This window comes from Fukomys damarensis, unplaced genomic scaffold, assembly GCF_012274545.1.
Source record: "Fukomys damarensis isolate Sample0158 unplaced genomic scaffold, DMR_v1.0_HiC HiC_scaffold_9, whole genome shotgun sequence".
Lineage (NCBI taxonomy): Eukaryota > Metazoa > Chordata > Mammalia > Rodentia > Bathyergidae > Fukomys > Fukomys damarensis.
The window spans coordinates 28267105-28293393 of NW_022900921.1; the positions used below are offsets into that span (position 1 = coordinate 28267105).

The 26289-nt window shown below is 44.4% G+C and overlaps 1 protein-coding gene across 3 annotated transcripts in view; it reads right to left on the reverse strand.

Moving 5' to 3' along the window:
• Lman2 (lectin, mannose binding 2) overlaps window positions 1-22555 on the reverse strand; it is a 38869-nt gene extending 16314 nt beyond the window's left edge. Inside the window, exons 1-8 of one of the 3 annotated variants that reach the window (XM_033761661.1) lie at window positions 22121-22551; window positions 21832-21950; window positions 12142-12259; window positions 11055-11134; window positions 10711-10872; window positions 10485-10599; window positions 7390-7509; window positions 3034-4646 (exon numbers count right to left, since the gene is read on the reverse strand). In XM_033761661.1, coding sequence (XP_033617552.1) covers window positions 4615-4646; window positions 7390-7509; window positions 10485-10599; window positions 10711-10872; window positions 11055-11134; window positions 12142-12259; window positions 21832-21950; window positions 22121-22316 — 942 coding nt within the window. In that variant the 5' untranslated portion in view covers window positions 22317-22551 and the 3' untranslated portion in view covers window positions 3034-4614. Of the gene's footprint in view, window positions 1-3033; window positions 4647-5741; window positions 6430-7389; window positions 7510-10484; window positions 10600-10710; window positions 10873-11054; window positions 11135-12141; window positions 12260-21831; window positions 21951-22120 lie in introns of those variants that run through there. The other 2 variants (XM_010622068.3, XM_010622067.3) reach the window with 2 other exon arrangements.
• Between the last annotated feature and the right edge of the window lie 3734 nt (window positions 22556-26289).

Genomic DNA, 26289 nt, shown 5'->3' on the forward strand with positions numbered 1-26289 from the left:
TTTTTTTTTTTTTTTTTTTAATTTTTAGTATCAGGGATCGAACACCTGTCCTTGCACTTGAGAGGCAGGCGCCGGAACCACTAAGCTAAATCCCCAGCCCCTCTCCTGTGTGAATGCTGTCTGTAGCAACAGGCCAGAGCCCAGGACATTGGTGCACCTGCTCCAGGTGCCCGTGTGCCCAGGAGCCTACTGCCTGTGGGTGCGTATACGAAGGCCAGCAGGTTAAGCAACCACTGCCTCTAAACCTCAAAGTCACCCTACTGTACTCTTCCGTATGAAGCTAGGTCTGGAGGCTGATGAACATTTCCCGGACTCCTTAGCAAGACACTTCTTCTGGAGTTCTACCACTGGGAAGTACAGACTGGAAGGAGGGAGTAGGAAGAAGGGCCTTACTTCCAGGACCAGGAGCCAAGCACTTCCAGCTTCTTCCTCACTGCCAGCAAGCACGGACTGCTCAGCCCTCTGCAAACCACACTGACCCCTGAAGCACCAGCTGCATTGGTTCCCTCCCCACTGGTCAAGGCTCTGAGCCATCTGTGTGCTGAGGGGGCTGTGCCTCCCCTAAAAGACCAAGTACCTGAAAGGTACTTTGCCCAGCGGTCTGATCCATGCCAGTGTGCACACTCCCCCAGGCTCCTGCATTCTGGTTCTATCACCTCTCCCCTTGTTCCCTGTGATAGGTACTTCTTCCTATATTACACTTCTGGGCTACTTCAGGGGCCTCATTCCTCTCAATCTCCTCACACCCCCATGACCAATTCCCTACATTAAAACCCCTCCATTTGAAATACTGAGTGGTATGTACTTTCTAGACTGGATCCTGAATCGTGATCTCTTCCAGACCCTACACTCCCTGAAGGCAGGAATTTACTTCTGTATCCCTTGCCTAGTTCATACCAAGAGTTTAATAAAGACCTGGAATTAATTAGCCTTTTGTCCATATATGCATTATCAATAGTTGACACCAATCAGAAAATGCCGATCATAAGATTTTTACAACAAAGGTACCATTTGGAAATGCATATTATTTTTTTTCCCAGAGATTAAGCCCAGGGCCACCACATTGAGCTACACCCCCAAATCTTTTTTGAAACAGGGTCTTATTGAAGAGCCCAGGCTGGGCTTGAACTTGTGATCCTCCTGCATTAGCTCCCAGAGTGCTGGGATTAACTGAAATGCTTGCATCATGAAGTTAATTGAAATATTATATATAGAAAAATGCACAGTGGATAGCCTAATGAATTTTTACTCCCTTGTTTCAGGTTCTTAGCTCTTCTCTTCTCATCCCCTTGTATTTTTCTCTTTATGGGTTGCATTAAGATCCCTATGTTGTAGTCCTAATCCCTATTACTAAAAAGTGACTTTGCAGGCCAGGGATTTAGCTCAGTGGTTCTGGCCCCTGCCTTGCAAGCACAAGGACTCAAGTTCAATCCCCGGTACAAAAAAAAAAGTGACTTTGCTTGAAAATAGGGACTGTGCAGATTTAACCAAGTTAAGATGAGATCACTGGGGAAAGGGGACTTGTTCTAATGTCTATCCTCATAAAAATGCAAAATTTGGAGACAGGCATGTAGACAGGGAAAATGATGTGAAGATAGCCATGTAAAGATGGAACCAGTGACTGGAGTGCATATCTACAAGTCAACAAACTCCACAGACTGCCAAGAACTTCCAGAAGCTAGGAAAAGGTAAGGATTATCTCTTATCAGAGAGAACATGGCCCCACCAATAACTTGATCTGATTTCCAGTCTCCCTATCTGTAAATTTCTGTTAAGACCATCAAGTTTGTGGTTCTTTTTCCACATTTCTAAGAAACAAATATAAGCATTATCTAACATTATTTCTTTCACTTATTCCATCTGATCTTACTACTAACCTTTAGGCACTACTTGAGAAAAGATTTCCTTCTTTTTATTCTGCTTTATTCCCAGTATCCAAAACACTGGTGCAAAGTGTATGGCAAAGAACAAACAGGCAGGTGAACAAATATCAACTACAGTCCAAGGTAGACCCAGGTGTGTCAAAGTCAACATACATACAACGGGACAGAGGTGGGGCTGTTTTTACCTCCAAGTAAGAGAAAACAGGACACAGTAATTTGAACAAATAAGGATTTATTTTTTCACATAAAAACCCAGCAGTTAGCAGTCCGAGGTTTGGGCAGCACCCCAGCCATGTCATCAAGGACCCATCACACGCCAGTTCCAAGTGCTCACTTCAGCCCCCATGGTCACAGGTGGCTTCTGTACCCTCATGGATCCCCTTCATGTCCCAGGCAGGAAGATGGGTGAGCAAATGGCCACACCAGCTTCTTTACATGGAAATAAAACAATCTGAGACCTCCTTAACAGATTTCCTTCAGCATATCATTACCCATAGCATTTACATGTCCATTCTATCTGGGAGCAAGCTGGGGAGGTCAGCTGAAGACTTCGCCTTCCAGCCACCAAAAGATCAGAAGAGCAAGGGACAGCATTAGCAGTGGTTGCTTTGGGGGCCTCAGTGAGGAAAGATGAGTAATGTTGCTAAGACAACTGGTTAGAGACAGCAGGGAAAATGGAATCCCTACCTCACACCAAATATATACAAAAATGAATTTCAAGTAGATTAAATGCTAACTTTGGTGAGACTCTCTAAAAATACAAAAGGCCTGGCGATATAAGGCCCTGGAATCAATTCCCATATAATTAACTCACTCTCTCTTTCTCTCTCTTCCTCCCTCTTTCATACACACAGGTGCACAAACATAAATTCTTAGGAAAAACAATCCTTAAGAAAGATTAGTAAACAACACATGAATGTAGACGCTACATCAAATGCGATTGTTACAAAATAAAATGCAAAGCACACAGGAAGGTATCTCTGTAAAGCATATAACCAGAGGATTGCTATACAAGAAAACCGTACACCAGTAATAAAAAGAAAAAGAAGGCCAATTAAAGTACTATAGAAGAAATTACACAATAAATATCTTCAAATCGATTTGTGAAGAAACAGAAACTAAGGGCTGGGGATTTAGCTCAGTGGTTCCACTGCCTGCCTTGCAAATGCAAGACACTGAGTTCAATCCTCGTTGGGGGGGGGCACGAGGGGGGCGGGGAGTGACAGGCGACAGAAACTAAAACTTTTGCACCCATCTGACTGTCAAAAATTGAAAACTCTGACATCAAATGCTTAGTAGGCAGAGGGGAATCTCAGCAGCCATCCACCACAGTGGGAAGAAAAGAACATAAGCTACTTTGGATAACGATGGTGGCCCCAGCTAGTAAAACTGAAAATGTACACAAGTTACAACCCAGCAATTCTACATCTGCAAGTGTAGATATGTTCAAGAACATTTGTAGCACACAGCAATATCTAAGAGCTAAAACCTGGAAACACCTAAATGACCACGGGTAGAAGAACAGAGAAACTGTAGTCTATTCATACCACACAGTATGACAACGAAGACGCATCCCAAGCTACATGTCAGCCAAAGTGTCACCAGCAATGTTGGGCTTTGTAAATTGAATACATTCATATACCACTGAAAAGTTTTTAAAAATGCAAAACGACACAATGTACAGAAGTGATACATAACTTCATTTAACATTTTTAAGAATCAGAAAAGTTCAGTAGTGATCACCTCTAGAGAGAAGGGAAAGAAGGATCTAGGTGTGTTTGCAATCTTATTCTCAAACTGAACAGTAGGTACATGGATATACATTTGTATTTAACTTTTGTATAATCAATAACTCCATTTTTTAAAGCAAATGGCAAAAACCTAATTATGGCATTACACCCTCATGAGTGTGTGAAAATGAAAATGTGTCAAAACCTTCTAGGGAAGAACTCTACGTGTGAAGTTTGCAACAATCGACTTTTTCCCAGATGCAAACACACCATGTTCCAGTGGAAAGTTAAGCCCACCCCGACAGGGAAGCTGAGCTGCAAGATAACTTTCACATCTGCTCTCCACTCAGCAAACACTTGCTAGAGTCCCAGCCTGGATACTAATTAAAACCACCAGAAGGCCTCTTAACACTGCTCTTGTTCTGCTCCACATCTTCCTAGGCCAAACCTGGAGAACGCAGGGGGCTCTTAGTTCTCCAAGTGGCTCTAACATGTAGCAAACATTGAGAACCACACAGTACCAACTTGCCTGATAATTCAGGAATTTAGGAAGGGCTGAGCTAGAATAAAACAATTAAAGTTCAGGCAATGATGACATGGTTGCACCAGCCATGAAGTTCCAGACTGCAGGTCTCACTTCTGCACATCACCACGGGCACATCCACTTTGGCACATCAGTGTGGACATGTCTCCCACCTGAACTAATACACTTCCAGGGTTGTTTGGTGAAATTAATTAATAAATGTCATCTGACTGGAAGAATGGCATACAGGAAGCACTTAATGTTTGCTTTTTTAAAGTAAAGAAGCTATTCTGAGAAGTGTCTAATAAAATATTTCAATACAAAGCATCATAAGTACTCTTCAGTCTTTCTGGGAAGGCTCCCAAATTTGTGAAGGAAACAGAGCAAAACCTTGTGTCACTGTGAGCAATATGTGGTATCTATCCCGTGGAAAGGCATTTTGTACTCGAACAGGAGGCAGCAAGGAGGACACAGACAGCTAATAGATCAGTGAAGAGCTCTGGAGTGTGACTGTGAAAATTAAGGGGAAAATAAATTCTTACTCTCTTCATTAACTTCCATACTATCTGTATTTATTGCAGTAAGAATCTATTTGACAATACTAACTATAAAAAGCCAAGCAAGGTTTGCTTTGGCTTGGAAGATAGGAGACCCAACCATTACTACACCACAAGTGGGAAGATGATGAAGTCAGTGACTTGGAAGGCCCCCAAGGAGGGACAGAGTTGGGGTCATGGTCAGACTGGAAGGGGGCACACTGCTCCACAGTCACTGACTTGGGGAAAGACAACTGTGGAAGCTGTTGGATGATGATGCTCTCCCTTCAGAGGATGGTTCTCTTCCATTCCCTGTATCCCTTTTGTCTCCTCAAAGCACCCAAAGGAAATGCCAGCACCGAACCCAACCTGTACTCCTGATTCCACATGTCCTTCCAGATGGACTTAAAACTTTTTTTTTGTACTGGGGATTGAACTCAGGGCCTTGTGCCTGCAAGGCAGGCACAGAAACACTGAGCTAAATCCCCAGCCCTAAACGCTTTGTTTTTGGTACCAGGGAACGAACTCAGGACCTTGCATTTGGGAGGCAGGCAGCAGCACTACTGAGCTGAATCCCTGGCCCTCATATGTCCCTTCCAGATACTGCCAGTCTCCTAGAATTCCTCGTCACTCCTCTGCACCCTGCCCCACCCTAGCCCTGGAAGCTTGGGCTGTGGTCACACCCTCTGCACAGTACCCCATCCTTCCCCACTCTTTCCTTTTTTTTTTTTTTTGTACTGGAGATCGAATTCCGGACTTTGTGCTTGTGAGACAGGCAGCAGAACCACTGAGCTAAATCCCCAGCCCCCATCCTGTGGTCTAGACAAGAGGCCCAGAGCACATAGAAGATTGCACAGGGTCCTATCCCCACCACCACCACTTGTTGGGTGACAGTGGGAAAGTTTTGCTTCACCGTAATGTTTCTCTAGCTGGGAAACAGGGCAACCACAATCCCTCCCAGCCAGTGTTCTGCTGAGGACCAGAGGGGATGACGCGGGAAGCTGTAAAGCAGTGGCTGGCTGGAAGTTATCAAAAGAAAAAGAAAAGCTCCTTAGGACAGTCACATGACTAAGGTTGGCTATTTCACTTTATTTAGCAAACAGTCTCACTCTAGGCCCCACCAAACTGCTCCTCCATCTTTGCCTGAGGTCTGCTCTGGGAAGAAGCTCAGGAAACAGGAAGCCCCAGGTCCCCAATGTGGGCCTTATTTGTCACCACACACATCACACATCTTAGAACAAAACCACTGCTCTGGGTCCTTAGGAGCCACCCCATTGAGGTTTAGGGGGCCCTCCAGTGTTCAACCACCATGTCCAGGGCCTCAGCCCCAGGTACAGACCCTGTTCCCTTCAGATGCCACCCAGGGCAGGGCTGAGAGCCTCCATCTCCAGCTGTGGAGATGCTGAACCCTGACCCTGGCCCTGCCATCTGTCCATGCTGGGCAAGAAGCAAAATGTATGAAAATACTTTAATCATTTCTTTGAAACGGTTAAGAAATAAGATCGTCTTGTTTTTCTTTTACGATCCCAGTAAAAAAAAAAAGTTCAGATTAGCGCCTGGGCCCAAAGTCAGGCTCTTCCCAACCAAGTTGGCCTCTCAGTAGAAACGCTTGTTCCGCTCCTGGCGCTTCTGAAACACCACAGCACCCACCACGGCACAGACAATGATGCCTAGGAGTGCACACAGCAGCAGCAGGAACACCCTCCACCCTGTTAGGGGACCGCTGCGGAAGTTCCCCGTGGGGTCATCCACGTTGTCTGAGGGAGAAGAAAAGGCGAGATGAATGGGCAAAGTTGGGGGGCCACCTCCAGGTAATGTGGCTAACAGGACTGCACCAGCCACAGTCCGAGAATTAGGGATACTGTCTCAGGGGCCACCACGTTCATCCTACATGTGGGACGGTGCTGGCTGCAGTGTGGTGTCTTGTGGCCACACGCTGGCCAGGAGCAGAGACTGCACTGACCTGATCACAGCTGAGCTCTCAAGTCCATAATATGGGTAGGGCAGGAGTGGAAAGAGGACCAATCCCACAGAGACCAAGGTCCCAGGAATCTAGGCCTGGGCTGCATTCTGCTACAAGGCACTGGTTAAAACTAGAGATTCCTAGGTTCCTTCAGAGATCCTGGTTCTGTACAGGGAGAGGCCCAGGGGTCTGATTCAACAAATCTGTAGAAACACATCCCTTACCAAAGACTGCTCTCATTCACAGATGGAGGATGTTGGTAGCTTCCAGCCTCCTGGGCTACCTTCCATGCCCTGAGCCCGATACCCCCTGCCTACCCTCTCCTGCTCTGGCCACACCACTCCCTTGTCCCCCAACTGTCAACAGACCCTGCTGGGTCCTAAGCCCTGACATGTATGGTGAATTGCATAGATCCTGACCGCTCTGGGATGTGGCATCCTTATGACTTTCCTGGAAAGCCTGCGAGAAGGAAATGACCAGGCCATGAATAGATGAGGTGGGAGCTGGACTGAGCTTGTTTCAACTACTCAGCCTCCTCCCAAGTGCAATCCTCTGCTCCACATGAGGACTCACCACAGCTGACCCATCCTAAGCTCTTGGCCTATAGGAACTCAGGCAGGGCCAGCCAGCACCATCTCCCCAGGGCAGGGTTGATCCAAGAGCCCAGACCACAGCCATAACTGGATCAGGAAGGGCAAAAAGACCACGGTGCATCCGTGAGGCTTGGGCAGTGGGAGACCACATTCATATGTACCTTTGGGAGACTTGAAGAAGTTGACACCGGGCTCAATCTTGGTCCAGTCAATGTTTTCCTCATCAGGAGTATGCTCTACCATGAGCTGGAACAGCTTGATGGAGATGATGTCATGATTATCTATGGGACCAAGAATGCACCTGTAATGGCCTACAGCCAGCCTGAGGGCTATGGCCCAAGGCCTTCTCCAAAGAGAAGTACTGGCCTGGCCATGGAGAGCTACTTCTGCCCATTGCTGTCCTCTTCTTCCCTGCTATCTCCAGCCCCTAGGAAGACAGTATTCTAGGAAATATGGGAGGGATGGGGATGTACACACACACGCACGCACGCACGCACATACAAACACAGAGAAAATAAGAGAAACCAGGCATGGTGGCACATGCTTGTAGTCCCAGCACTCTCAGGAGGCTGAGGCAGGAGGACTGCAGTAAGTTCAAGGCCAGCCTGAACTACATAACAAGACTTTGTATCAAAAAACCAAAAAAAAAAGAAAAGAAAAGAGAAACTTAGAAGGAAGTGAGAGTGACAAGAAGAGAGCATGAGCTGTATGTTCAAAATCATCTGAGTGGAGGCCTCTCTCGAGGGAGGCCTAATGGCCAGGGCCCTCCTTCTGCCTGCAATTCTTTGTTGCCTGAATCCTGCCACGTACAGGATGTTATTTGTTCTCTTTAAAAATGTAGTTCTCAGGGCCAGGGATTTAATTCTGGCACTGTGTTTGCCTGGCAGGTACAAGATCCTGAGTTTGATCCCCAGTACCAAAAAAAAAAAAGCACACCTATGATCCCAGCACTCAGGAGACCGAGGCAGAAGGATCACAGTGAATTCCAGACCAGCTGTTCTACATAGTAAGCTCAAGGCCATCCTGAACTACATTGTGAGGCCCTGTCTCAAACAAACAACAACTCAAGGGACAGAGATTTAGCTCAGTGGTTCTGCCCCTGCTTTGCAAGCACAAGGATCTGAGTTCGATCCCTGCTACCAAAAAAAAAAAAAATCATCTGAGTGTAGCCGGGCATGGTAGTGCATGCCTGTAATCCCAGCACTTGGGAGGCGGAGGCAGGACGATCACTGTGAGTTCGAGACCAGCCTGGGTTACATAGTGAGTTCCAAGTCAGTCTCAACTACACAGCGAGACCCTGTCTTAAAAAAAACAAAAATAAATAAATAAATAAATAATCATCTGAGTGTAAATCTCATGTCTATTGCCCTCTTTGAGGCTCAGTTTCTTTATCTGTAAAACGGGAGTGATATGATAACCTTCCTCTAGGGTGGTCACCATGGCAAGCTAATGAGAACACATACAGAACATGAAAGATATACTGCTACCAGAGGCTAAGTACTTAAAAGAGACCAAGTAAGGGCTGCCTGAGAAGCCTGATCCTCCGGAGGGGCAGGCAGCTGCTAGATGCTCCTGTCGACAGATCCATGTGTAGGCGGCAGATAAACAAGTCAGCATCCAGCTAAGGACAGACCCCAAGACACAGTTACTATATCAAGGAGATTTGGAAAAGGTATAGTCCAAAGAGCACGAGCAGGAAAGAACCTCTGCTTGACACTAACAGTTCATCCTATTTAAGTGTTGAGTTTTCCTGGCTAGCCTGACTAGCTATAAGCTTAATGAACCAACTGGAATCTGGGGAAAGGTCTTGTTTAAAGAGGAGACCAGAACAGGGGCCTTATCAGACCATTCTCTCCTCTCTGGAGTATATAATTGCAAGTTCCCTACTAAGGTTTGCATAGTAGTACATGCCTGTAATCCCAGTACTCTGTGAGGCTAAGGCAAGAGCATTGTAAGTTCAAGCCTAGGCTGGGTAACTTAGCAAGACCTTTTCAGAGGGAGAGCGAAAGAAAAGAGGGAGGAAGGGAAGGAAGTGAGGGAGAGGGAAGGGGAAAAGGAAAGAAAGAAAGAAAGAAAGAAAGAAAGAAAGAAAGCAAGCAAGCAAGCAAGCAAGCAAGAAAGGGCAAGAGATGTAGCTCAGTATGAAGGTGCTGGTTCAATCCTCAGTACTGGCCCCCTGCCTAAGTTCCCTATCAAACGTTAAAACCACCAAATTTCTGGGATTAAGTGGATATATGCACTTCCCTGGAGAGAAGGGAGGCCACTGGATGTGACCAGTGTTATAGGTCCTGAATACCTGCGGATAAGTCCTTTGTTGAGTCAAATACATGCCCTCCCAGTTCTACTTAGGAGCTGGCCCTGGGCCTGGTGCCTTCCAGATGTCCTTGGTAGAAGAGCGAAGGTCACAGACAAGGGCCACAAACTGTCACGTAGGCCTGGTGACCCAGCATGGCCTGTATAGGCCAGAGGCATGTTGATGTCACCTGAGTATCTACTGTGGACCAAATGAGAAAGATCCTTGACTTTGTGGAGATTACAATTTAGATGGTAAGTAGAAAAAAACCCACAGAAGATAAAATACATTTTACACTGGAAAGAAAATAAAGACACATGCTATAAAGAAAAGAAAAATAGACAGGAAAGGTGATGGAAAGTATGCTGGGGACTGGAGGAGAGAGCACAATTTTAAATGCGGGAATCAGGGAGGCTCCGCTGTGGAGGTGATACTTGAGAAATACCTAGGTGGAGGCCACTATAAGCAGGGAAGAAGTGAGCCCTAAGTGAGGTGTGATGAAGTACAGTGAGGGGCCTCAGAGTGAGATCGCAGCCATTGCCATGCTGAGCAGTGGGGGCGACCTCTTGTAGGCTCAATGTGATTACTCTGGCTGCTGCGCCAGGGAGAGAATAACAGGGACCAGTGTAAAAGGGGGATCGCTCAGGAGGGTCCAGTAAGAGATGATAGTGGCTTGAACCCTCCAAGTAGTAAGAGAATGGAGACATTGAGCAGGCCACTACATACCAGGTCTGGAGATAGAATCTAGACACCTAGTATCTAGATTCAGCCTCTAATTTCCTAAAGATAAAGAAGGATTGTCAATGAATTGCTCAAGCTCTGGGCCTACCTACAATTACAGACAATGGTAAGAGAAGAAAGAGAGTATGAAAACCAAAGGAAGAAAGGCAACTAACTATGTCAGAAGCTTCTAAGAAAAAACTCAGGCTGGGGGTGAATTCATCAATCAGCCCAAACACTCACCAGACAGGTCGCCAGTACCAGCCGAGGCTCCAAAGTAGTAGCCGGTGGGCAGGCGCACTCCTACAATGTCAATGCAATTCTTCCACTCGTTCTTGTCCTCCAAGTCAGTCATCACCTGTGGCCAGCCAACAAGTCAGGCACACCTGCAGGCCTGAGCCAGCCGCCTCCCTGAACCTCTGCAGAACCAGCATGGGCTCATCTCGTCTCCTCCCTCACACCTGCTCACCGTCAGGCGGCCCCGGGAGTAGCGCACAGCCAGGAAGGTATCGTGGTCCCGGTTGCGGAAATCAGCCGTGCAACCTGCCAGCTCAGTCCAGCGTCCATCCTTGCTGTGGTCGTAGGACAGGGAGCCATTGTTCACCATCACCGAGATGTACGGGAACACACGCTGGGACCAAGACACTGGTTATTCCACAACTGGCCCAGCACGTGGGAGGAAGGTGGGTGCCCACCACCCCAGTCCCTAGAGACTCCTTTTGTGCCAGGACCAGGAAGAAGACCCAGTCCCCAACATCTAGCCAACTGCCCAGTCCTTGCTTTCCTGGTCCACAGGAGAGAACAGGGCCCTACCTCAGTGGTCTCATCATTGGGATATGTGTCCAGGAAGATGGCTAAGCCATGGAAGTTATCTTTGCTTCCAAACACAGGCCCTGGAATTAGAAGGAAGTAGTCTTACAATGGAAAAACTAGAAATGTCTTATAGCTCAAAAGCAATGTATGCATGTGCTAGAGATCATTTACCCAGGAGAGAAGGAAAACTCCAAAGGAGAAAGCTGAGGTAGGTTCAGAAAGGGTGTTGAGGTGCAGCAAGCCTGACCTGAGCAAACAGCCACATGGCCATGTGCTCTGAGGCCAGTGTCAAGGGTCAAGGGGGTACCTGGTCTACAGACAGAACCACAGGAAGGACTCCTTAAACCAGGGGCAGCAAACTTTCTCCCCACTCCATTAAGTTTATTGATACATTTAAAGCAAACAATACAGTTACATTATCATTGGGATCTTGTACCTTTACATGCTATGTCTTGGTTCTTTTCCCCATACCCCTGCCTTCCCTTCACCCCCAAAGTTTCTGTAAAATGTCACAGAGGAAACATTTTTGGCTTTGTAGGCTATGTACAGTCTGTCAAATAGTCCTCATGTTTTACTCTCTAAAGAAAAATATAATAATAATAACCCTAGCAGGGCCTGGTGGTACACACCTGTAATCCCAGGAGGAAAGAGGATCACAAGTTCAGGCCCAACCCAGGGAACTTAGGGAGATCCTAGCTCAAAATAAAAACTAAACAAAGGGTTAGGGATGTAGCTTAATGCAGCGACCTTGATTCAATCTCCAGCACTGAAGTAACAAGAGACACCTCAAAATGACAGAATGGGCCAGATCAGGCAACATGGGGGAACTGTTAAGCTAGGAGCTCTAGCTGCCTTCCTTTCCTAAGAGGCCCTCCTTCCAGAGCCAAAATGTTTCCCAAAGTGCAGAGTTTTATCTATGAGCAAGCAGCAGCAGGAAGGTCTCTTAACAGGATGGTGCAGAGTGGAAGATTTTCGACCACAGAAGCAGAGGAAAACCCCCTTGCTCTGCCTGCTCCCACCTCCCTGGTGGACTGGCAGCCATTCTCTGGGGGCTCAGTAGCACCTATCTGAGCAAGCAATGCCCTACCTGGCACAAGGCGGTCCCGGGTGTACCACAAGGCGATGCCATCTCCATGAAGATTCTTCTTTCCTGTGCCGTGGACTTTGAAGTGGACATGCATCTCCCAGTCCTTAAGGAAGCAAGGCTGGAGGGGTAGAGAGGGCTGCTCAGAGCTTCCCAGCCTTTAAACAAACGGGGTGATCCTGGCACAGACTCTGCCCAAACACCTATTTTCCCAACCCCAGGAAGACAATGCAACCACTCCTTGCCCCAGGGCCAGGCAGCAAGGTCATAAGCACTGCTGACCCCAATCCCCAAATGAGAAGAGAAAAACCACACAATGTCCCAAGGCTGCCTGAGCCCAAGCCTCTGCCAACCCAGGCCTGCTCTTATATTCTGAACGGTCAGCCAAATCCTTAGCCATCTCCATCCCCCAATGCTCCTACACTGGGATCCTGCAGAAGGGTCATAATTTTTAGACAAAATAATTTGTCCACAGAAGATGAGAGCATGATCTTGATTCTTACCCAGGTCTATCCAATTCCAAAACTTTTAAGAGCTTTCAATGATACAAACAGCCAGCTGCGGCAGTGTGCCATAGGTTCACCACCACTATTTTAGGCTTTCCAAGAACTTCGGGCCTTTAATATAAATTGTACCAACTCTTTTCTACACACTCCACCTCCACCTTCTCTTATAACCAACCTCTCAAAGTAAGGAAAATCAGGCTGAGGCAGTTCTACCAGATTAAAACCCAGGTCTGGCTGAATGCAAGGCCCGACTCTTGTCCAGAACACCTCCTACAAATGCAGTTCAGCCCCCCATAATAGGAGCTCTTCAGAGTGGTGCTCCCAGGCCTCTGGCCACTCTGTGAGAGAAGCAGATACTTCTTGGTAGCCACAGTCACCTACAACAAAGTAAACACCCTAACCCAACACAAACTTTGACAAGAGTCCATTTTAGGGAAGTCAACAAATGGACATGTGAACAAGTGATTAAAGACCCATCAGAAAGGTAAACTAAAACAAGATATTGTTGATCTATCATATTGGCAGCTATTAAAAAGATCGTTAGCTGGGTGTGTTAGCACACTCCTGTAATCCCAGCACTCAGGAGGCTGAGGCAGGAGGATAGCTATGAGTTCGAGACCAGCCTGGGCTACATAGTGAGTTCCAGGTCAGTCTCAACTACATAGTGAGACCCTGTCTCAAAAAACTAAAACAAATAAAAAATAAAAGGATAGTTAATACTGAATACAAATGAGGACACAAAGAAACAAGCAGTTTCAAACAACTCGTGAGACTATAAATGATCCTATCTTCCTGAGGGAAATTTCACTGCATCTTTTCAACAGAATAAAGCAGATCCTAAAAATATTTACATCTAAAGATATCAAAGATACTAAGAAGATAAGTTTTAAATAATATCAGTGCTATCATCCCATTTTGGGGGGTAATTAAGAAAAAACAAAACATGAATGGATATTGTTAGGTCATTATGAGGAGAATATTTACTTTCTATGTCTGGATACTATATAATGAATATGTTACTTCTGTTACCAGGAAAAACTCATATTAAAAATAGATATGGGCCAGGGATTTAGCTCAGTACTTCTGCCACCTGCCTCTCAAGCACAAGGACCCGAGTTCAAACAGCGCTAAAAAAAAAAAAAAAAAAAAAAAAAAAAAAAAAAAAAAAAAAGAATACATCTGGGCCAAGGATTTAGCTCAGTGGTACCACTGCCTGCCTCGCAAGCATAAGGTCCTGAGTTCCATCCGCAGTACAAAAACAAGATGTATCAAGGGCCCAGTATTTATATCAGTGGCACAATGCTTGCTTCACAAGCTCAAGTTCCTGAGTTCAATCCCCAGTACCAGGAAAAAGAGAAAAGAGAAAAACGGATGTACCAATGTGGGCAAATTGGTTCATGCCCTCAGATTCACCAGTTTCACTATTCATCTCTGGGTACTGAACACCCAGAAGATGGGACCCAGGCGGGTCCCTGAGAACACGGAGCTAGCAAGGATCTGAATGACAGGTTGCAAATAGTGCAAAACTTCAGAGTCTTCCCAATTCTGGGAACATTCACAGAGTCTGCTGAGAGCAACTAAGAGGTGATGAGAACCAGCTCTCAAGGACAGGACAAGGAAACTGCGTGCAATGCCTACTGAGGATTATCGAGGGCTTGTTTTGGGCCAGATCTGCACAAAGATTTTAACCCAGAAGTAAGAGTGCACTAGGTAGAAAAGGCTCTCCCAGGGACTCAGGACAGTTTTGAGACCTTGACCTTCCTGAAATTAGACTTAGGTAACTCATCCAGGACTCAAGTTTTTCTACAAATAATTGTACAAATGGAGTACCTCACCATCATAAATAACCAGGCAGACAAAGAGAAAAGGTATGAATAAAATGAAAAGAAAAAAAGCCAACAGGAATTCCAGGTAACGGACTTTCAAATATGTTCAAGGAGACAAAAATCAAGATTTAGAATTCAGGAAGATAACTAAAGTTTTAAAAACTCACACTAAACGTATACTAGAACTAAATACAGTAACATAATGGACAAATTTAATAACCAACTAAAAACAGTAGAAGCCAGGTGTGGAGGTACACGCCTATAATCCCAGCTACTCAGAAAAGTGAAGCAGGGGGCCAGGGACTGAGCTCAGTGGTTCCACTGCTGGCTCACAATCATCCGCTGCTGGCTCACAATCACAGGGTCCCAAGTTCGATCCCCAGTACAGAAAAAAAAAAGGTGAAGCAGGAAGATCACAAATTAGGCAGCAAGACCTTGTCCAAAAAAAAAAAAAAGCAAGCAAGCAAGCAAGCTAGCCTGCCATCTAGAGATGCAGTCTAAGGCCTATGTAGTTGGAGTTCCAGAATGAGATATAAGAGAATGGCACAAAGGAAAAGAGATATCTAAACACTTAGTAAAACTGCTCCAAAGACATCAAGTCACAAACTTTAAAAAGTTCTATAAGGGTGCTTCTGTAGTATGAGACAAAAAATGAAAATAATTCATTACCAACAGATTCATACTGTCTTTCATTCTTCAATGGAAAAGGAAAATGATACAGATCCAAATGTAAAATCAGAGTTGAGGGAGGAATAAAGAACATGAATACAAATGTAACTGTACTGTATACTTTAAAAGTACCAATAAACTCAGTAAGATAAAAAAAAACCACAAATACAATAAATAAGAGGGTAAACATCAGTATAAATATTTGACTAGGTAAAACAATGTTTTGGGTAATTTTTTTGTTGTTGTTGTTTCTGGTACTGGGAATCAAACTCAGGACCTTGAGTGTGCAAGGCAGGTGTGGTACCACTGTGCTAAATCCCCAGTCCATGTTGGGTAGTTTAAAACAGAGGGATTAAAATACATGCAGCAACAGGGTAAATGGAGTTAAAGTGTCCTAAGATCCTTGCATCGTCCAGAAAGAAAAAGTACACATTATCCTTAAGATAGTAAAACATGATGGATATTTTAAATTCTAGGGTAACCACTAAAAAAACTGAGAAAAGAACATATAACTTTCAATCTGATAGAAGAGGAAAAACTAAAAATTAATCCAAACAGTCAAGACCACAGAGAAAACAGGTGATACAGATAGAAAGTAAAACAAGAACGCCTAAAGGAATGGAGCTGGCCAACCACAGACTGAGAGCTCTGAGACCCTGAGCCAAAGTAAACCTTTTTTTCCATTAAATTGACTTTCTCAGGTATTTTGCCACAGTAACAGGAAGATGATTGATATAAATGCATACTTTATGGTAAATTTTGTATAATGTACATTTTACCACGATAAAAAAATTGAGAATTTAATTTTGTTCATGTAAAAATATAAGCACAACAGTCAAAATTAGTATTTGTAAGCTGGGCGTGGTGGCGCATGCTATAATCCCAGCACTCAGGAGGCTGAGGCAGGAGGATCACTGTGAGTTTGAGAACAGCCTGGGCTACATAGTGAGTTCCAGGTCAGTCTCAACTTCATAGTGAGACCCTGTCTCAAAAAAATCAAAAAAACAAAACAAACAAACAAAAAAAATTAGTATTTGTAGGTATCCATTACATTTTTAAAATTCCATTGTTTCAATGTCAATGTGTATTATACTGAAGAGAATGGTTTTATAAATTGATTTAAAGGTTAAAAAGTTTAAAATAGGGCCAGGGATGTAGCTTAGTGGTGCTGCGCCTGCCTGACAAGTGCAAGGTCCTGAGTCTCACAATAAAAATAAATAACCCCCTCAGAGCCTCATGTTTCCCTATTCACAAGAGACATTTCTAACACATAACAAAATGAAAGACAAAGCACAAGGCCAGAAAAATATATTATTCAAACACTAACTAAAAGCAAACTTGTGTAGCTATACCAAATTTTGTATGTACTGAATTTAGCCTAATATATACATAACAGAAACTGACAACTACAAATAGGCAAAACTACATACAAGAACTTTAACATACAGTACTTCCCTTAGTAATTGATAAAAATGAACAGACAAAGCCGGGTGTGTTGGTGCATGCCTGTAATCCCAGCACTTGGGAGGCTGAGGCAGGAGGATCATTGTGAGTTTGAAACTAGCTTGGGCTACATAGCGAGTTCCAGGTTTCCAGCTCAGTCTCAACTAGTGAGACTCTGTCTCAAACAAAAGCAAACAAACAAAAAACAAAACAAAAACAATGAACAGACAAAAATATCCACAAGAATGTACAAGATTTGAATTCAATCAGTAAATTTGACCTAAAGGATCTAAACGGCACACAAGTCTACAAATAGAGAAATTCACATTCTTTGCACATTCCAAAGTCTGACCACTAGAGGATCCATTCTTGTCTTAACAGACATTCAAGAGACTGAAACCCTTAACCAGATGTAATTAAACTAGATATTGATAGTTTAAAAATTTTAAAGTATACAAAAGTCAGCTCAGAAACCACACTTCAGATGGTTTGTGTCCAGTTTTCTGTACTTTGGAACAAAGTATGCTGGTTTAGGTGTGCGTTGGAGTGAAAGGGCAAGCAAAAGGGAAAAGGCAGGGAGGGGAGAAGACTACACTTCCATCTTAGTCATGTCCATAGGGAGGTCAGCTTCAGGAAAGGACACATATGGAAGTGGAGGACCTGCAAACTGATTCCTACAAGTCTATTCGGGGCTTAGAACACATCAATGTACCCAGACCAAAGAATGCATATGTGCACATAGGCACACTATGACGCAGATAAAGCTCTGAAAGACCTGAAGTAGGTGAGATATGTATTAGAATTGATTTGAGAAAGTGCTTTGCAGGACACAGTTTTCAACCCTGGCTGCACAACAGCCTCAACAGGAGAGCTCAGAAATCTTACTGCCTTGGATCAGCCACACCAGGCAAAGAAAATCAGAAATCACCTGGCAAGACCAGATCAGTTTTTTTTTTACAGTCAGGCAATTTCCACATCTTTGCTTGTAACAAGATGGAAGGCAGCTTCACTCTAACAGCTGATAAATCACTAACAGTTCTGATGAAAGATCACTACATGATTTGCAGTTATAAGCCAAAAGAAATTCAAAATACTGAATGACCCTCTTAATTCCCAAACTCCATCTCTACTATTGAAGTGAATTAGTATCTCAGAATTCACATATACAGGGCCAGGGATTTAGCTCAGTGGCACTGTGCCTGCCTCACAAGTGCAAGGGCCTGAGTTCAATTCCCGGTACTGAAGGAAAAAAAAAAATCACATATCTAAAAACAAAAAGCAGGGGCCGGGAATTTAGTTCAGTGGTGCCATGCCTACCTCGCAAGCGCAAGTTCCAGAGTTTGATCCCTGGTACCAACCCCCCCCCCAAAAAAAACCCCAAAAAGCAGAAGTGGCAGAAGTGGCACTGATATCTGATAGTAATATCCACCCAGATGTTAGGGGAAATAACATCTCCCTTAATTTCAATAAATTTTTACTATCATGTAACGCAGCTAGGCATGGTGGTGTGTGCCTGTAGTTCCAGCTACTTGGCAGGCCTTCAAGTTTATCTTCAAAAAAAAAAATGTTGTGTAATACATTTATTTTGATAAATTGTATACTGACAATTATGATCTCAAAAAAAAAAAAAAAAAAAAAGTAAGTTTGAGCCAGGTGTGGTGGCACACACCCACAATCTCGCACTTGGGAAGCTGAGGCAGGAGGACTGCAGCCAACCTCAGCTGCATAGTGAGTTCAAGACCAGCCTGAACTACCTAAAAAGACCCTGTCTCAAAACAAACAAACAAAAAAAGTTAGTGTGAAGGTCTCAACAAAGTTTAAAAGTTTAAACACTTTTTTGGGGGGTGGTACCAGGGATCAAACTTGGGACCTTGCTGTAACACTTATTTAAAGTTGCAGAGCATTATGATAGAACAATGAGCAAGAGATTTTCAAGCACTAAATATAAGAACATAAAATTCTGTGTGGGAAACGAAAATGAAAAATTTTTTAAAAGATGATACACAATTTGAGTGTACTGTTTTAAAAAACTGGATACCCATTAGCAATATTTACACTGAATATTTAATACTGAAAAGCTGTTTTAAAATGTCAGCATTTAAAATATGCTAGAAACTATATCCTTTGCAATTAAAAAAAAAATCCCACTGTTGGGGATCAAACCCAGGGTCTCTACAAAAGTGCTCTACCACTGAGCGACACTGCTACACCTCTTATCTCTTCATAAATTTTTGTTTGTTTTTATTTTTTATGACAGGGTCTTGCTGTGTAGTTCAGTCTGGCCTGGAACTCACTATGCAGCCCAGGCTGGTCTTGAACTTACAGCGATCCTCCTACTTAGCCTCCTGAGTTCTGAGATCACAGGTGTGCACTAACATACCCCACTAAATGTCTAAGATGATTTTTGGGGGCGGTACTGGGAATGGAACTCAGGACTTTGTTCTTGCAAGGCAGACAAAGGAACCACTGAGCTAAATCTCCAGACCTAAGATAATATTTTATATTAACTTTTATAAGGCACAAAGAGAAACAATCTTGGATTGGAACATTACTTTATAAAAAATATCTTAAAAACCAATGCTGAAGGCTCCATATAAGACACTCTCAGGATGAGTTGTGAGCAGCCACTCTCTAGGTCCTGTGCTCCAGTTATTAGACACCAGGAGCTGTAGTCACTTTTGGGCTACATAACAGTTCAGAAGACAGCAGAGCTCAGGGAGTCTTTGCTAATTTGGTGTCTCTCCCAGATGAAGTGAATGGAGACAAAAAAGAAAAGTGCAGAAAGCATCTCTTCAGCTCAGTGAAGAGAGGTAGCTCTTGGGAAACACTGAATAGAAAACACTTATGAGTTCCAAGCAACTTCATTGAAGAAGTATACGAGGAACTCCAAATATTTATGAGGGCCTGGGATTTAGCTCAGTGGTTCTGCCGCCTACCTCACAAATATTTATGGAGTATCAGCAGGGTCCCATTGGAAAGATCTTTGAAGCTGAATAGGGACAGTGGGGAAAAAGGTATAATTATATTTTAGACAGAAAATTTGATAAGAGTAGAGCTGGGTATGGTTGCACATGCCTATAATTCCAGCACTCAGGAGGCTAAGGCAGGAGGAGCGCTGTGAGTTTGAGACCAGCCTGGGCTACATGGTGAGTTCCAGGTCAGTCTCAACTATATAGCGAGACCCTGTCTCAAAAAACAAAAAACAAACAAAAGAAAAATTGTTAAGAGCAAGTACAGAATGCTCTCGTGCTTGTGACATCTCCAAGCCACTGAAAATACCAACCACTACCTACCTATAATCATAATTTAAATTAACATCTTGGGTATAAAGTATTCCTTGTAACAAAATCCAATTTGTAACTGTTCTAATACTATTTGTGCCTTGCTTTTTTAAAAACTCTATACTGAACTCATTTCTATGAAAAATACAGGGGTATATTATTAGGTTTTAAAATTAGTGAGGCTAGCAGTTGAGTAGAGTACTGGCCTAGCATGTAAAAGGCCATGAGCCTGACTCTGGGGGTGAGGAGGGCCCAAAAACAGAATAATGAGATAGAATGTGATTAGAGGAAGAAAGGTACTTAATGAAAGACTCATTGAGTGGGTGGCATTTGAACTAAGGCTTAACAGAAGGAACCAAGTAGGCATGAAGAACCAGGAGGCAATGTCCCAGACAGTGGGGACAACAAGTGCAAAGGTCCTGAGGCAAGAAGGCAGTCAGAGAGGCTGGAACAAAATTAACAGAATGACTAGAGATGCCAGGCACTAGGGGCCAGATTGTACAGACATAAGGTGCAATTACCCTTCACAGGAGACCCCAGGCTCTGAAGATCAGAGCAAGAGCTGAAGAACGTACAGATGCCTCTAACAGCAGTGTGGTAGCACGAGACAGGAAGAGAGATGAGGCAACACAAGGACAGTGTGGGCTCCCACAACAAAATGAGAAAGTCAACCAGAAGGGACAAGAGAGCAGAGTGATGGAGAAAACCAGGACACGTGCCAATGTGTAGGCTGTGGGAAGGGCTGCATCAAGAAGACTAGGGAAGAGCCAGGGATCTAACTCAGTGGTTCCACTGCCTGTCTTGCAAGCTCAAAGATCTGAGATTGATCCCTGGTACCCCCCCACACACACAAAAGACTAGGGAAGGAGCAGATTCCTTCTAAATCAATGACCCAACCCAAAATAATTCCCTTTTCCAACCTACATTTCCTCAGTGCAAACACTGGGTAACAGCTGATCTTGGCCACTGTTCATACACAACCTGCCAGTGACACCTCTGGCTCCTCAATCTCCAAGGCAAAAGTCATCAAAATCAAAACTGCCTATAAATAGACTCTCTTGACGACAAGATCCTCAACCACAAACTGGAGAAGAGGACTAAGCCTGCAAGGATGTCAAAGGGCTTCTTCTACTGTCCAGAGGAAGGACGTCAATTGTTTCTAGTTCACTGCTGAACGTGGAGATCAGATACGTCAGAGTTTTTTGGTTGTTTTGTTTTGTTTTTGAGACAGGGTCTCACTTTATAGTTCAGGCTGGCCCTGAACTCATTATGTAGCTCAGGCTGGCCTCGAACTCATGGCAATCCTCCTGCCTCTGCCTCCTGGGTGCTGGGATTACAGGCATGAGCCTCCACACCTGGCTACAGATCAGTTTAAATATGGCGCCAGGGATTTAGCTCAGTGGTTCTGCCACCTGCCTCGCAAGCGCAAGGTCCAGAGTTTGAACCCTGATACCAAAATAATAATAATGAATAAAACAGATCAGTTTAAATACTATTTATGTAACTTATTGGCTGTATTAGCTCTACATAAAGTCATGAACACCATCTATTCCAAGCAGCCTGCTTAAGAATTAAATGCAACAGAGCATGGCAAGGTCAATGCCTAAAAAACAGCAAAATACCCAATAAAGATTCAGTTTGCTTCATTTTCCCCACCACTGAGGGGGTTCTTCAAACAGTGTGACAGCACCACTATTTTCTTTGCATAATGTACTTTCAACTATGAGCCTTAGGTCCTTAGCACAATGGTAATGTCACTTAATTCGCCTGGCATTTGAAGAAATCAAATGAGGAAAGCGTGAAGCCTCGACCACAGCTCCTGGCACATAACTACTCAATATCCATTGCCTCTTATTGTTGGTGAGTGGGCAACAAGGGGGCACACCTATAAACCGAGCTCGGGTCTTGGCTGGTGGGGAGGCAGTGGCTTACTGAACCGCACGTGTCTATCCTCTGGAGACCACTCACCTGGTGGTTCCAAATAGAACCCTCTTTGCTGCGCTCATCAGGGGTCAGACGCACGTACTGGCTCGTGAGCATAGTACTGCCTTGGAAGTCCCAGAGAGGCATGGAGCTGGAACCAACCCCTGTGGGCAGAAAGACGGGCACAGACAGGTGCTTAAGAGGTCATTCCAGGACAGGCCTTGCCAGAGGCAGGAAACTCGGAGATGCTCTGCTCAAGGAAAAAGGGCATGCCCCTCTCCAACCCAATCCAACCTCACCCTCAACCTTCCCTCCTGCCCGCCCCAGACCTCACCTTGGTAGGGTTTAATGAGCGAATGCTCCCGCTTGAGGTGTTCACTGTTGCCGTCAGTTATATCCGCAGCCACCGACCCCAACAACAGAAGAATATGTACAAGTGTAGCGGGGCCGGGGCCGGGACCAGGAAGCCTAGGCCTCCCTAGGCACCGCCGGCCCCAGCCCCAGCGCCAAAACCAACCCTCTGCCGCCATTCTCCTCTTCTTTCGGCCACTTCCGCCCTAGGATTTCCGCCTTCCGGGTGTCCTATCTAATGGCCTCCGGCCGGAAGCCCTCCAACTTCAGCGTCACGGAGGAGTTAAAAAGCAAAGCCTTGCTAATGAGGAGGCATCGCCTTTATTGGCTGACGAAGTACTGTTCCATCACCTTGGTAGCGCCTAGGAACCGGCCAGCCGGCCTCGGCGATGGGATTTTAGAAACGACAAGAGTTGCAGCCAATCACGAAACAGCACGTTAGGCTGAGAAACAGGAATAGTTTGAGGCGGGCAGCGCGAGCGTCGGCTTTTAAGTAGGCGTGCTGGAACTTGTAGTTTTTATGGGCTGCTTGAGCGGGCGGGACTCATAGGAACTACTAGGCTCAAAGCCATACTAAACTCAAGGCCGTTATGGCCCGAGGCCCTTGATCGCGTCTCTTTTTCCCCAGTTAGGTGGGAAACGAAACTTTAAAAAAGTTTTTTTTTGTTTGTTTGTTAGGAAGCTTTAAACAGAATGCCTGGAGTCCTACCCCCGAAACGACTTTGAACTCACTGGGTAGCCCGGGGCGAGCCTTTAAACTGTCCCTAACTTTATCCGCACCAGCCAGCTCCGTGCCTGTTGGAGGCTAAATTCTCAGTTATTTAGGAGCCTCCAACAACCCCCAATTCTGGAGGTCCAGTTCAGGTTGAAACCGGAGGAGCAGGCACGAATCCTGCCTTGGGACCCCAGCGATGGTTGGAACCCATCTAGATACAAATGGTAACAGTGCCCAGTGCAGCAAAACGAATCAATGCAAAAGTCCAGGAAGGCTGGCTGTGATTATGAGGTCAAAAATTAGTGGCCCACAGCCAGAGAACTGTTTTACCTTCTAATGCTATTTTAATGAATGATTTAAGTACCAACATTTTGTAAGCCATGGTACTTGAAATGCACATCAAAAATCCAGGTTTCCATAAAGAAGATGTGGTTTTTTAATAAAATGGAATACTACTTAGCCATAAAGAATGAGAAAGTAGCTTCATTCATAGGTAAATGGGTACATTTTGAGGATATACTCCTAAGTGAAATAAATAAGTCACATATATGCAAATACCGAACAGTTTCTCTGGTGTGAAAAACTAATATAGTACTCAAGATCCTAAAGGGGCAATTAGCAATGTGAAATAGCAAGAAAAGGACCAAAGGTGTAGGGACAGTGAGAAGGCTAGGGAAAGGGGAATAAGGGAAAAGGAAAAAAATATGAGAAAATGTAAAAATGGAATTAAAGTGTTTGAAGGTGGGGAGGAGAGGAGGGGGTGAAGGGAGGGTGGGGACAAGGGGACAACATGAGAACCAAGACCTGGGATGTAAAGGTACAAGATCCCAGTAATGAATGTAACTGTACTGTTTACCTAGAATGTACCAATAAATTAAATTTAAAAAAAGAGGACGAGGTACTAGAGCTGAATGGGACTATACTTCTACAACTGATTTCCTCCTCTAACCTAGCCACTACCTGGCCACTAATTTACTTGGCAGTTGCTGAATTAATGACACCTGATATAGATCTCTCAAGGTATGATGTTGGTTGATTGCCCCTTTATTTTAAGGTGCTGTCCTCTTGAATGAACTTATTCATAATTGAGTACTAAGACATCTTTTCTGGGCCATATATTTTAATTACTATTTTATCATTAATACATTCTTGTAGTATGTTTGGGCATACAGTCCATGCCTTGATATCCTCATGGGAATTGGTTCTAAGACTGCCCCTCCGTACCAAAATCAAAGGATGCTCAATCCCTTTCAGAAAAGGGCACAGTATTTGCATATAACCTGTGCATGCTCTCTCTTATACTTTAATCATCTTTAGATCACTCATACTTAATACATTGTAAATGATTAAATAGTTGTTACACAAATATTGACAGGGAAAATGTCTGTTCATATTCAGTAAAAATGAAAGTTTTTCCAAGTATCTTCCCCTGTTGAATCTGTGGATGTGGCTCTCTGGAGAGGGAGGGAGGGAGAGAAAGAGGGAGAGGGAGAACACAGAGAGCAGATATCTATACAACTAAAGTCCTCTGCCTTTCCCTTCCCAAGGAGTACACCATTCTAGAGATTTACCTATACCTGTCCAAACAAGGACATGTACATTACCCTGGACTAGGGCTGGGATTTTTTTGTTGCTGTTATTGAGTTTATTGGTACTTTTTAAGTATACAGTACAGTTACATTCATCATTAGGATCTTGTACCTTTACATGACAGATCTTGGGTCTCATTTTTTCCCCATACCCCTGCCCTCCATTCACCCCCTGGGGCTGGGATTTTTATCAGCTTCAGTCACTATTGAATCCCTGGTATCTAGAATAGTACACACAAGGAGTAAGTAGTTAATTGGTGAGATAATATTTGTTCTAAAACAAATTGAAATTGAGTCATTAAGAACGAGTACAATTTCCAGGAAGGAGAAAGGCATTCTCAGCAAGGGGAAAAAGAGCTGCAAAGGTAGAGAAGATGCCTAAAAGTATAAGGAACATAACAGTTTGCAACACATAAGTATGGTGTGAGAGGGAGATGATTGGCTGAGGCCAAAACTCAAAGAGTCTTCAATGTCCAGCTAAGCAGCATGGTATTTTTGCAGAATTCATTGGGATGACATTAAGAATTTCAGTAGTCTGGCTAGAGTGAGAAGAGACTGGAGGGGAGTCTGGTAGGAAGACTGAATTCATTATGACCAGATAAAAGAGGACAAAGCCTAAACTAAGGAGGCCTCCACACAGGAAGAGCATCAGAAGTCTCAGCCAGATTAGACATCAGTAACTATTCTGTAGCAAGCCAGTGAGACAGTTCAGAACACTGTTGTATGGGGTAGAAATATTCCACTACTCTCATGGAATGGAAAAAGCTAGATGAGGAGTCCCAGGATTAGCTGGAGTCTCTGTGGCAGCAATGTGGTTAGAGCTGAAATTGGTAACCCTGGTGGAGAATTGAAAGAGGCATCTCTGCAGTAGCAAGAGAGGACAGATTTAGGAGGGGATCCCTGTGACTAGGCCTTTGAGGGGACGAAGATGAGAAGATGTTGGCCACTGGCCTGGTGGGGGCTCAGGCTCAGGTCCCAGCACCCGGAGCACACTCGCAGCTTCACAGATCTCTAACATGATGATGATGATGTGTAGCCTCGGACAACTCACTTCTCTCTGAGCCTCAGTTTCCTGATCTGTAAAACATGAATGAGGGGCCAGGGATTTGGCTCAGTGGTTTTGCTGCCTGCCTTAAAAGCTCAGGGGCCCAAGTTTGATCCCCGGTACCCAAAACAAAAACAAAAACAAACATGAATGATGAGCACCACTCACAAAATGGTTTTGAGGATCAAATAGTCTTGTCAGGAGAAGAACCTGGGAACTGTAAACATCCTTGAAATCCTAGGCCTGGATCCATGGCATAGGAGACTGTCAGTCTCTACTCATGTCACATACTCTACAACCCTCTCGTAGGCACTTTAAAAATACTGCTATTGGCAGTGCTCCAAGCCCAAAGGTAACACCATCCCCAACCCTTAACAAACACCAAGTCTGACTGAATCCTTCAGTCTGTGTGGCCAGTACCAAGTGTTTAGAAAGAGGTGAAAAGAGGTATATTAATTAGGGTCACAAAAGCTACTATAATAAGTAAGTCTTGTCCATGGTGGTGTATGCCTGTAGTCCCAGCACTGGGAGGCTGAGACAGGAGGATTGCTGTGAGTTTGAGGCTAGCTTGGACTATATAGTGATTTCAAGGCCAGTCTGAACTACCTAATGAGACCCTGTCTCAAAAAGTAAAATTAATTAATTAAATATAAAACAAGTAAGTCCTAAGGTGTACAACAGCTCAAAGAATTTATTTCCAGAGAGCTCTCCTAACTGTCCAAAGCTGGTGTTCCAGGCTGGGGACATGCCCCCCTATACTATTGCACAGACTTAAGTCCTTCCATTTTATGACTCTGCAATCC